The 13,127-nt window shown below is 42.4% G+C and overlaps 1 protein-coding gene across 1 annotated transcript in view; it reads left to right on the forward strand.

The window, feature by feature from the left end:
• Positions 1-13,127, forward strand: part of RYR3 (ryanodine receptor 3) — a 552,083-nt gene that overhangs the window by 500,299 nt on the left and 38,657 nt on the right. The window contains exons 74-80 of the mRNA XM_036843923.1: positions 2,658-2,754; positions 4,375-4,481; positions 4,890-4,941; positions 9,122-9,178; positions 10,080-10,179; positions 10,335-10,414; positions 11,894-11,970. Of these exons, the coding sequence (XP_036699818.1) occupies positions 2,658-2,754; positions 4,375-4,481; positions 4,890-4,941; positions 9,122-9,178; positions 10,080-10,179; positions 10,335-10,414; positions 11,894-11,970 (570 nt within the window). The remainder of the gene's footprint in view (positions 1-2,657; positions 2,755-4,374; positions 4,482-4,889; positions 4,942-9,121; positions 9,179-10,079; positions 10,180-10,334; positions 10,415-11,893; positions 11,971-13,127) is intronic.

The following is a 13,127-nucleotide window of genomic DNA, read 5'->3' on the forward strand; positions in this document are numbered from 1 at the left end:
CACCCTCAGAGCCATTACAGTCTGCATGTAGTATAATGGCCTGCTAAGGTAAGCATAAAAACTGAAAATAGATGAGATTCCTTCGTGCCCCCAAGCCTGCCTCAGCTCACCATTTTACACTGTAAAGTCAGCCATGTAAGCAGATGGAAGCTCTCTAGTTTTACCTTGGTGGGATTCTTTGTGCAGCTGTAAAGGCACCCTGGAAAAAGGGAACTGTTTTCTAAAATACTTACCCCAAATTCCATCCACAGATCAAACAATATTTCCATGTTCAAGTACTTGGTTGACACCAAAATTATTATGTTTCCTTAGCAAGTACTGAAATGTAACCTGAGAATCCTTCAGCGTGATGTACTTGCCTTCAAGATGAAGAAAGGGCACTGGTTAGGGATGGCCCAAGAGGCCAGCCATGGGCATGAGGCCTTTACCTGGATGTTTAGTCTATAATCTGAAGTCAAATATATGTGAAGGTTTTTCTGGATTGTGTGTGAACACATGCTGTGTCAACATAGGGCAGAGCATCAGTATAGACTGGACCAGTGTCGACCACTGAGGCTGACTCAGTGTCATTGGTAATATGGCAACATTCCCATCCTCAAATTAATTGCACAGTCAGTAAGGTTGAGCCTATGATCATAAACAAAGCTGGTAGTTGAATAGCCACTGCTTCATCAACTTTCAAATCAATAGGAATATCCTCACCTGGTCAGGAAAAATAAACTGACTTGGCCAAGTAAATTCTGAATCCCATGTAAATAAATGTGTTTCTTTGGAATATCGGATGAAAGAGTATTCCTGTGCTTGACATTTTGCTTTCATCAAATTGTGCATCTTGGCCATCATTTGTTGAGAGTGTCCTATATCCCTGTCCTGAGCCATCTGGCCAACTGAACTCTCCTAGTTAGGGTCTTTGAAGATGATGGAGACTCATGGCCTCTGAGACACACACCTGCTCCTACAGGTCTCCTGAGAAAATAAACTAGTGTCTCTGGAAAGGTTGAGGCATCACAAATCAAGTAGAATTCATTAATAAAAAGCTGAAAAATTAAGTCAGGCAGTCATGGGCATGAAGCCTGCTGAAGTCCTGGCAGACAAATGAAATTTATAGCCCAGTAGAAAACGCAAAAATGCCTAGGATTTTTGTCTGTTTTCTAGAAGTGGTAAAACATCAGAAGGCATTCCCTTTCCCCTCTGGTAGAGAGCCATACCTGATGTGCTCATGTGACCTCCAGAAGGGCTCAGCTTTAAGCACATGTCTCCAGGGCCAGCTAGGCGGCAATTACATCTCTCAGAAACAAGCAGTTTTTTCTAAATCCACTGAAAATGTTAGTACCATCCTTTAATATTTTGGTTGCTCCTTCAACAACTCTGTCCCTGTATGGATAATAGTAAGTCCAGGAATTCACTGTGTCCTTGATGAAACGTGGCCACCCCGGCCCCTAACCCAGCTGTTTTAGAGGGTTGCCCTGGATTTCTCCCTAGCATGGAGGATTGTATGTAGATTTCGTAACAACAATAAACACTAACTACCTAAGAAGCTAGTGGTGGAGACCACTCCTTTTCTCCATCTTATGAGGATCTAAACTACATGGAGTCTTCCAAACTAAAGGGCTAAAGGGATTTATTTTATCATATGGAAACTGTTTCTCTGATGTGAGTTTTTAAAAGAAAACCTGTATGCTTTTCCCCAGACACAAAATTAACAATTTCTTCCTGAGCACCTTTCAACGGGTTTGGCTGGAAAAGGTTAATGAAAAAACTCAGTATGACAGGCTTATACCCATTTTAATGGTAATGTAACCTGTGGAGAGACCCGCTCATTCTCTGCACACCCCTCCTTTCTTGACCATGATTTAACATGACCATAAAAACACAAATTTGTACAATTTTTAAAAAAACTCTGATTGGTCAGATTTTGAAGAAAGATGGTAAGGGCTGTGTTCTACTGGAAACCATGACCAGGTCTTGATGACTCTGGTCTTGACCTTCCTTTTCTCTCCTTCCCTCCTCACATTTGGGTAACCACTTACTGGCTCTTCAGTGGCTAATATTCCCAGACGTCAATCTTGTCCTATAGGGAGTCAGTGGCTTGTGCCAGTTTATTCAGTGCTCCCACATACCAGGGCCACAGCTAGAACATGTGAAGCATGTAGAAGTTGTGCAGCATGCCCAAGCTTTGCTTCCTGAGTAGAAGCTGGAGCTCTTGCAGCTGTGGTTCCTCAGAGGCCCTGTAATGAAGCCACGCTTTGCTGCTTTCAGCGTATCTGAGACTAACCCCCTCACCATCAGCATGATTTTGATTGGATCGCCTGGACAGGTGATCAGCCAAAATGAATAACCAAATTGCCATATTTAGCAGATAGTTCAGGACTGTTCCTTGGCCTAATGAATTCTCATTATAGGGAAAACATGATAAAGACCCAAGGAGACCAGAGTAGGGTTATGGTGACCTCCAGGTCTTGAACCAGATATTCAGGATCCGCCACGTTAGAGGGTTCTGGTTTCTTTGAAATAAATGCTTACGGTGTGCTCTTGGCTACCCTGACCAATCAGAAGATAAGAATTGTACAAAACTGCTTACTAACCGTTAACCGCCCAAACTAAAACAAGGTGTCCCGTGGACCCCTCTTGACCTCACTCTCACCCCTTCCGCTCAGGCACCGCTCTATTAACCTCTTCCTCCATGGCTATCAGAGATTTTGGATAGAAACAGAGGAGTATTCCTTTGAAGAGAAACTAGTACAGGATTTGGCTGTAAGTACTGACTCAACTGGGAGCAGATATGGGTGCGAATGAATTTGATTTTTGTATTCATGTGTGTGCGTTATAACCATTAAAGATGCGCAAAGAATTGGGTGTCTAAATCTGAAAGGAGCTAACTGTATAAATTATCAGAGGAAACCCTGCTAATAATGGTCATAAGAGCCAGAGGATGAATTTCACTCCGAGGGGCTGGTCCTGTGATCATCCTCCTCCTCCTCATTAACAGCTAATGTTGCTTGGGATGTGCAGCCGTGCCTTGGAAAGTCCACGCTAAGTTAAGTTTTGAGCACCCTTGGTTGCAGGAGGCCAGCCACTCCAGCCAAAGCCCTGCATGTCTGGTCAGTAGCTCCACTTTGGGGAAGGCATATCTAAATGCCCTTCCTGCCTCTCACAGTTCTGTATTTGGCCCTTCTGAAGATTTGCCACGCCTCGTCTCTAACAGGCTTCATGCTCTAAAACTACTTGAAACAACACGCAAGGGGAAAAGCTTATTACTGCAGCAACACTGAGCTTCATCCTGGTTCAGAAAGAAAATACACCCTTCTCTCCTTTGGCCAAGCCCTGGTTCTTTTCCTCTTTCTCCTTATTTCTCCCATCAATCTTTTTCTCTCATCCCTACTTCTCTCCATTAGTCTTGCCCTGTGTTTCTCGTATTTAACACTTTCCATGTTACATTCTCTTTCTCTTTCCCCATCTCCTTCTGTTTCTTATCCTCTTCCCGGCTCTTTTCCTTTAATCCTTCCTCCTGCATTTTCTTTCCATTTCTCTTTATGCCCTTCAGTCTTTTCATATATTCCTGTCGGTGAGAAAGACAGTCACTTGGTTTTCCCAGGTTCTTGATTAGTGTGAAGTTGACAATGAGCATCATTTCAACCCTCTCCCTTCTTCTGAACCATTCACACAACCTGCGTAGTTCTCACCAATTTACTGAATATGGTCCACCCTGCTGGTCCTGCCACTGCTGGAAAATCCACATCTGGCATCAGCTGCTATTTCCCTTTCTGTAAAAGAAGATAGAGAAAAGGCTTGCTCAGAGGAGAAACTGCAAGGCTCACAGCTCCAGGATGGCATCTCTCAGGAACAGCAAGATTTTCAGGGTCAGGGGTGAGGGCGGGAAAGAGAACTGTTTCAGTGGGTTGAGTCTAGAATAGTAATAGACCCGAAAACAGCCCCAGTGCTTTATAACTCTTGCCCCACACTTGTTCCCAGCCCAGCTCTCCAAGACATATGTCAGGTGTTGACGGAGAGATGCAGCCTCTCGGGGACTCTCCAGGGCTTCCCTCCTGACCGCGGGTGCCCAGAGCTTGCATGAGAGTTCTGCTGACTGGGGTCTGTAGCGCCTCCCCTGCGGTCAGGCTTTTGCTTTTCCTTTCATTTCGTTTTAACCCCAAAATTGCAATGTTTCTTTAATTGGCTGAAAAATACATATATTTCATTCCCCAACCTTGCATCCTTAGGGCTTCTGTCCTGAAATAAACGTATGACGTCGTGGTTTCTCTTTGTGCTTTGAGTTGATGCGCTCTGTGCCTGATGCTTTACCTTTGTTCGCATGCGGTGGTGTGCCATGTGCTGAAATCCACGCCTAAAACCTGTCTGCCTTGGTTTGTGTAGAAATCTCCCAAGGTGGAAGAGGAGGAGGAGGAGGAGACAGAAAAGCAGCCAGACCCACTTCATCAGATCATCCTCCACTTTAGCCGCAACGCTCTCACAGAGAGGAGGTCAGCACTGCCGGAGCGCCCCGCTCGTCCCAGGCACAGGCACAGCTGTGTCAACCCCAAACCGTCCTCCCGCAGCTTGCAGTGTGCACAGAGGGGATGCCAGATTTGAGCAGCCCTCCTTGCTGCTCTGTTCTTGGCCATCCAGAAACCTCTAGGGGAACTACCTAAGCCCTTTCATCATTACGCCTGACACTGAATCTGAAGATGAAGCAGCCTGAAATTGTAACTTCATCCCTGAATTCCGTGTCAAGCCAATGCTGATTCAGATTTTCACAGTGGTTTCTAAGAATCGGGGTGAGGGAGGGAGTTTCTAATTAATTCACCAGTACATTGAAGATTTATATGGCACTTGGTCTTTTCTGCTGGGTCCAAAGGTAGCCTGCTAAATATTTCCTCCATTCTTTCCAGCAAACTGGAAGACGACCCTTTGTACACCTCCTATGCCAGCATGATGGCCAAGGTACACGTGGGTTTTCTGCCCGTTGTCTCAGTCTTTCTATTTCCCTTAGACCTCTGCAGGCACATGAAAACTGTCACAGTGAGCGGCAGGCCTGGGACTGGGTCACGGCCTGGGCTCCAGGCCTTGCACAATTCACGTGCTCTACGGGCAGCATTAATAAACCACTCTCCCATCATCCTATGGAAACCTTGAAGCTTTGCAGAAACAATGGGGTCTGGTGGCTGGGTTCGCATGACACTTCTTTTTTTTTTTTTATTCCCAGTGTTTTTATTTATTTTTTTATTCTTTTATTTTTTAAAAAATGTCTGAGACATTTATATTAACATATTTCCATACAAATAGCCCAATGAAAGTTTAGTATTAGTTGTTTTGTTTGTTTGTTTTTTTATACTGCAGGTTCTTATTAGTCATCAATTTTATACACATCAGTGTATACATGTCAATCCCAATCGCCCAATTCAGCACACCACCATCCCCACCCCACCACAGTTTTCCCCCCTTGGTGTCCATATGTCTGTTCTCTACATCTGTGTCTCAACTTCTGCCCTGCAAACCGGCTCATCTGTACCATTTTTCTAGGTTCCACATACATGCATTAATATACAATATTTGTTTTTCTTCTTCTGACTTACCTCACTCTGTATGACAGTCTCTAGATCCATCCACGTCTCAACAAATGACTCAATTTCGTTCCTTTTTATGGCTGAGTAATATTCCATTGTATATATGTACCACAACTTCTTTATCCATTCGTCTGTTGATGGGCATTTAGGTTGCTTCCATGACCTGGCTATTGTAAATAGTGCTGCAATGAACATTCGGGTGCATGTGTCTTTTTGAATTACGGTTTTCTCTGGGTATATGCCCAGTAGTGGGATTGCTGGGTCATATGGTAATTCTATTTTTAGTTTTTTAAGGAACCTCCATATTGTTCTCCATAGTGGCTGTATCAATTTACATTCCCACCAACAGTGCAAGAGGGTTCCCTTTTCTCCACACCCTCTCCAGCATTTGTTGTTTGTAGATTTTCTGATGATGCCCATTCTAAATGGTGTGAGGTGATACCTCATTGTAGTTTTGATTTGCATTTCTCTAATAATTAGTGATGTTGAGCATCTTTTCATGTGCTTCATGGCCGTCTGTGTGTCTTCTTTGGAGAAATGTCTATTTAGGGCTTCTGCCCATTTTTGGATTGGGGTGTTTGTTTCTTTAATATTGAGCTGAATGAGCTGTTTATATATTTTGGAGATTAATCCTTTGTCCGTTGATTCGTTTGCAAATATTTTCTCCCATTCTGAGGGTTGTCTTTTCGTCTTGTTTATGGTTTCCTTTGCTGTGCAAAAGCTTTGAAGTTTCATTAGGTCCCATTTGTTTATTTTTGTTTTTATTTCCATTACTCTAGGAGGTGGATCAAAAAGATCTTGCTGTGATTTATGTCAAAGAGTGTTCTTCCTATGTTTTCCTCTAAGAGTTTTATAGTGTCCAGTCTTACATTTAGGTCTCGAATCCATTTTGAGTTTATTTTTGTGTATGGTTTTAGGGAGTATTCTAATTTCATTCTTTTACATGTAGCTGTCCAGTTTTCCCAGCACCACTTATTGAAGAGACTGTCTTTTCTCCATTGTATATCTTTGCCTCCTTTGTCATAGATTAGTTGACCATAGGTGCATGGGTTTATCTCTGGGCTTTCTATCTTGTTCCATTGATCTATGTTTCTGTTTTTGTGCCAGTACCATATTGTCTTGATTACTGTAGCTTTGTAGTATAGTCTGAAGTCAGGGAGTCTGATTTGTCCAGCTCCGTTTTTTTCCCTCAAGACTGCTTTGGCTATTCGGGGTCTTTTGTGTCTCCATACAAATTTGAAGATGATTTGTTCTAGCTCCGTAAAAAATGCCATTGGTAATTTGATAGGGATTGCATTGAATCTGTAGATTGCTTTGGGTAGTATAGTCATTTTCACAATGTTGATTCTTCCAATCCAAGAACATGGTATATCTCTCCATCTGTTGGTATCATCTTTAATTTCTTTCATCAGTGTCTTATAGTTTTCTACATACAGGTCTTTTGTCTCCCTAGGTAGGTTTATTCCTAGGTATTTTATTCTTTTTGTTGCAGTGGTAAATGGGAGTGTTTCCATAATTTCTCTTTCAAATTTTTCATCATTAGTGTGTAGGAATGCAAGAGATTTCTGTGCATTAATTTTGTATCCTGCAACTTTACCATATTCATTAATTAGCTCTAGCAGTTTTCTGGTGGCAGTTTTAGGATTCTCTATGTATAGTATCATGTCATCTGCAAACAGTGACAGTTTTACTTCTTCTTTTCCAATTTGTATTCCTTTTATTTCTTTTTTTTCTCTGATTGCCGTGGCTAGGACTTCCAGAACTATGTTGAATAATAGTGGTGAGAGTGGACATCCTTGTCTCGTTCCTGATCTTAGAGGAAATGCTTTCAGTTTTTCACCATTGAGAATGATGTTTGCTGTGGGTTTGTCATATATGGCCTTTATTATGTTGAGGTAGGTTCCCTCTATGCCCACTTTCTGGAGAGTTTTTATCAGAAATGGGTGTTGAATTTTGTCACAAGCTTTTTCTGCATCTATTGAGATGATCATATGGTTTTTATTCTTCAATTTGTTAATATGGTGTATCACATTGATTGATTTGCACATATTGAAGAATCCTTGCATCCCTGGGATAAATCCCACTTGATCGTGGTGTATGATCCTTTTAATGTGTTGTTGGATTCCGTTTGCTAGTATTTTGTTGAGGATTTTTGCATCTATATTCATCAGTGATATTGGTCTGTAATTTTCTTTTTTTGTAGTGTCTTTGTCTGGTTTTGGTATCAGGGTGATGGTGGCCTCATAGAATGAGTTTGGGAGTGTTCCTTCCTCTGCAATTTTTTGGAAGAGTTTGAGAAGGATAGGTATTAGCTCTTCTCTAAATGTTTGATAGAATTCACCTGTGAAGCCATCTGGTCCTGGACTTTTGTTTGCTGGAAGATTTTTAATCACAGTTTCAATTTCATTACTTGTGATTGGTCTGTTCATATTTTCTGTTTCTTCCTGGTTCAGTCTTGGAAGGTTATACCTTTCTAAGAATTTATCCATTTCTTCCAGGTTGTCCATTTTATTGGCATAAAGTTGCTTGTAGTAGTCTCTTAGGATGCTTTGTATTTCTCGCATGACACTTCTAAGCCAGCTAATCAGGGCTTAGGCATCCAGATCATCCTCGCATTTTTACTCAGTGCTCAGAACACGTCCAGCAGTTCAGACACATCTGTAGGTGAAGGAAGTTCGGTACATTTGGAAACAGGCTTAGAGACTAGAGGAAGTTCCTAGTGTTCTGGAAGAGATGGAGTGACCAGAGATGATGTTTCTATGTCACATAGAGGGACGGTGGCCTCTGGAATGCCAAGTGGTTAAGCAAACTGCTGCTTCTCAAATGGGAGACCTTCATGTCGGGCAGCAAGGGGGGTAGGTTGGGGTACAGGAGCACTCATTCCTCTACCAGCTGCACCACGGGGTCACTTTGGGATTCACAGCCTGGGTTTCCCCAATCTTTGGTCCAAGCCCCTGGTTCTTATTGAGAAAGGCCAGCTCCCTGTGCTCTTGTCTCTCGATTTACACCAGAACTTGACTAAGTAGAAGAGTTCAGGTCTGTGGTTAAACCAGATGGGTCCCCATTGACTATGTGATCTTGGTGTTCCCATTTCTCATTTCTGAACCCCTTGGTAACTGCAAAGGTGGCCTTTATAGTTGAATGTTGCCTGCAGTGGTCCAAATGTTCTTGGTTTTACAGAGTGCTGAGGTCCTGAGGTACCTGTGAATTACATCCTGTCCCCTGCCCTCACACAGTAGAGTCTTGTTTACAAGGCTCACCTTTTTGTTTTGTTTCGTTTTTTTTTGTTAACACCTCTATTGGAGTATAATTGCTCTACAATGGTGTGTTAGCTTCTGCTGTATAACAAGGTGAATCAGCCACACGTATACATACAAGGCTCACCTTTTTGTTTTGTTTTGTTTTGTTTCGTTAGCATCTTTATTGGAGTATAATTGCTCTACAATGGTGTGTTAGTTTCTGCTGTGTAACAAAGTGAATCAGCCATACATATACATACAAGGCTCACCTTTAATTTGATTGTCTGTCTGCTCCTCTCCCTGCTGCATTGAATTCAGAGTTGTCAGAGTGGGGAAGACGAAGAAGAGGAGGAAGACAAGGAAAAAACATTTGAAGTAAGTTCTCACTAAGATTGAAGCCAGCAGGAGGGCCTTCAGGGGTGGGTGCTGACATTAGCCACACGGCTCACCCACCACATGTGTCTGGTGGCAAATACATTAGTTGTGGTTGCTGTCTGTCTCTTGGCTTAATGAGACATAGCAGGCAGCCAGTCAGTCAGCAAACAGCCCCACAGGTTTGCTCTTCTGGGAAATCTCCTACATCTACCCAAGTGTGGTCGTAACAGGGGCCATAGAAGGGCACATTCAAACATTCAAAAGTGAAAATTCACAGCAGTAGAGACACTGGAAGGTTTTTTGCACCGTTATTCTGTAAACGTACTTAATAACAATCTTAATTTTGAGGCAGTGCAGGACCCTGAATCTCTCAAGATAGAACGACATGAGTTTACTTGTACTGTTTTATAGACAAAGTATACAATAGTAAAAGTAAATGAAGACAATTACAGTTCTGGAAAGCCTTGACATTCTAGCATCTCGTATCTGGTAGAGTCTCAGTTAAGTGTGGTCTGAGCATTCTGGATAAGTGGGTGTTTCCTACAGTCCGACAGATGAACTCCAGCTGAGCCCTCAGCAGGTCTTCCTGTATGACTGAACATTGAAAACAAGCACATCTTAATCTGGGGTCACTTCCTATAATTATAGTATCACAGGGGAACAGACTGTGTTACCTATCAGTACAAAAAGTAGAAAATGCGGCATCAAAAGGTGAGTAAGTTATGGGTGGTCAGTTTTGGAAAGCTGGACAGCATCTAAAAATAAACTTCCAAGGTCTGTTTTGTTCAAAATTATGTTTGTTGCCTTCTTAGGCAAGTAAAGATTCTCTCTCCCGACTCACCTGACCACGGTGAATTCTCTGGGGGTAAACAAATCTTTTCCTGCTTTTTTTTTTTTCTAGGAGAAAGAAATGGAAAAGCAGAAAACCCTCTATCAGCAAGCTCGGCTGCATGAGCGTGGAGCTGCAGAGATGGTCCTTCAGATGATAAGCGCCAGCAAAGGTGACTTCTGAGATTTCTACATGGGCCCCTTAACTACCACAGAGATGTCACACCATGACGTGACGTCATTATTAACGGGTCCTGGTAAAGCCCAGTAGATGTGATTTTTTACCCTCTGTTTCCTTGGTGATTCACCTGAATCTTTACCACGGCAGGTGAGATGAGCCCCATGGTGGTGGAGACTCTGAAGCTGGGGATCGCCATTCTGAATGGGGGCAACGCTGGCGTGCAGCAGGTAATGGGGGCTCGCAGGAGGTGGTGCAGACTTCCTGGGGTATTTCCATTTGACAGCTGTCACACTTCAGGGAAGAGATGTTGACTCTGCTACAGAGGTGGCCACCCAGAATCACCTTTGCTGGTGTTTTGTCCTTAGTGACCAGTTATGCCAGAGTAACCGGGAACACAGATAAAACCAGGACTAAGAGTCTTTAGACAAACGTATGCTTAGTAAAGAGGGCTTACCTAGGGTTCAAAAAGAAAAACATTACATTTTTTTCATCATTAGATGATTTTCTACAAAAATATGCTCTAGAGGAAGTTTTCTAAGCCTTAGGTTTTTATTTCGACCCTTTCGCGTATTAGCTGCCTTACTGTGAGCAAGGGCCTGATCAGTTAAGTGAGGTTCATAACAACACACACCTATGGTTTGTTCATTCATTCATTTATTCATGTATTTAACAGCGGTTTAGTGATTGCTGACTATGCACTAGGGCCAGGCTCTCTTCTGTGGGTAGAGGGTGTAGCAGTGAATAATGCAAATAAAAACCCCTGCCATCATGCATTAAATGAGAGAACACACAGAGACATACAAAGTGGAGTGTCTGGCACATGGAATTCATTCAGCAATCTGAATTGGAACTGGCTACAGAAGATAGAAGTGCACGGGTGTCTCCTGAGTGCTCCAGGCTCTGGCTAAAAATAAAAGCATCTGTGTGCACAGGAAAATGAAATTTCAAAGACTTTTGGCATTCATAAGGGTTATATCCCAGGGCCTTTGAGAATTTCCAAATCCATGACTACCATTATTGCATATAATTTTTCCCAGGCTTTAACTCATCACAAACAAATTTCTCATTAAGAAGTACCATTTTCAAAGGCACCCCTCACTTTCTGTTCTCTTCCATCAACACCCTGTCAGTTGACTTTCTTACAGAGCCCTTTTAAAAAAAAACAAGACAAAGAAACAAAATTCTTATTATGTCAGACAAAGTTCCTGGCTTGCCAGTAACAGAGAACAGAGAAAACTAAGTCTTATTGTGAGAGAGATACTGAGCTCTCAACTAGGCTCATTAGTAGGTAAGCTCCTTGCTCCGGTGCGTTAAAATCATTGCATGAGCCGTTCAGATTGTACCTCAGCAACCGTAAACATTACTACATCCCAGTCCTGGCACCTGTTCCCAAATAGCAGAGGCCTCAAACAGTAAATCTATGAATGTCAAAGATCCACTATACTGTCAATACCAGTGGACCTTTATAAAATAAAACATCTGCCCTAAAATATTCTGGTTCCATAAGTGGAGGGTGGCGCTCAGGCACACGGAAGTTTTAAGTCCACAGGTGGAGTATCTCACTGCTTACCCGGGGTTACAAACCAGCATCCTGGATGTGACTCGGTGTGCCTGCATGGCTGCCATCTGTTCATCACAATCAGGAGGGTCAGTACGTGTGCCATAGTTGTCATTGTTTTTCCTCTTTAAATGTGTCTCCCTTGCAGAAAATGCTAGATTACCTAAAGGAGAAAAAGGATGCTGGGTTCTTTCAAAGCCTTTCTGGTCTTATGCAGTGTTGCAGGTAAATATGGGAAAACCACCCATAGCATTTTCTTAAAGTTCTTCACTATTCGGGGAAAGGGGGAGGGGGTGGGGGAGGGCCACAGAATAAACTGGCTTATCATGGAATTATTGAGAAAGGAGTAGCTACTTCCGAAAGCTAAGAGGATGGGTATTGTTCCTCCAGCCCTCAGGATTACCTTCAAATACCATTCAGAGGGGAAAATGTAATCTGTACACACACACACACACACACACACACACACACACACACACACACACACACACACACACACACACACACACACACACACACCCCTACATACCAACACCTGTTTGGTGTTTGAATCGCCCCTACCTCCTTTTTTCTTATGTTGTTTTATTTGGAGCTGAGTGTGAGTTTCTCTTAAACATGTATGCTGATAAAAGTCGAACTAGAAAAGAATGGAAAAGAGGAGGAATCCCTCAGTATGACTCAAGGCTATGTGTTCGTTAGACCCATTAGGCACTTTGTTAATCCTTAACAATTCTTTGAGCCTGAATAGATATTTTGTGGGTACATATTTTGACACATCCATTTTGACAGAGGCACATCCTGACGTGGGAACATTTTGACATTGTCTGAAAAACAAAGCATTAAACTTTCCATTTATATTACCCAGTTGTGTAAGCCTCCCCTCATGGCTGAACCCTCTGACAGATGAACAATAGGTAACCAAAAGTCGTAAGGTTACCATACTTGCTCATTTCAGAAATAAGCCAGCAATCTTTCTAAGAAAAGTGTCAGCTTATTCTCCGAGATTCATATGTATTTTGAATCGTCTGCAACTCATTCTGAAAGAAGTCAAAGTTGTAATTATCTAGCTCGTTTGCCTCCAATTAATAATTCTTAAACTTGGAACGTTAGTCCAATTGAAAATTTGGAGGATGGATGTTCTTTCTTTGGTGGACTTCATAATATTGCTAGTTATATTGGATTGGGTACATATTGTACCCTGGGGTTGTACGGAGCATATTTGAGCTGCAGTACAATCCCTTGTCCTCAGCTCCATTTTTCCCCCACCGACAGCCAATTCGTTTATTACCTCCCTCAGGAAAAGAAAATGTAATATTGCCAGACCTGACTCACTGAGGGTGAAATAGTACATGTGGACTCAAAGATGGCAAAAATCAAGGCAG

This window comes from Balaenoptera musculus, chromosome 2 (assembly GCF_009873245.2).
Source record: "Balaenoptera musculus isolate JJ_BM4_2016_0621 chromosome 2, mBalMus1.pri.v3, whole genome shotgun sequence".
Taxonomy (NCBI): domain Eukaryota; kingdom Metazoa; phylum Chordata; class Mammalia; order Artiodactyla; family Balaenopteridae; genus Balaenoptera; species Balaenoptera musculus.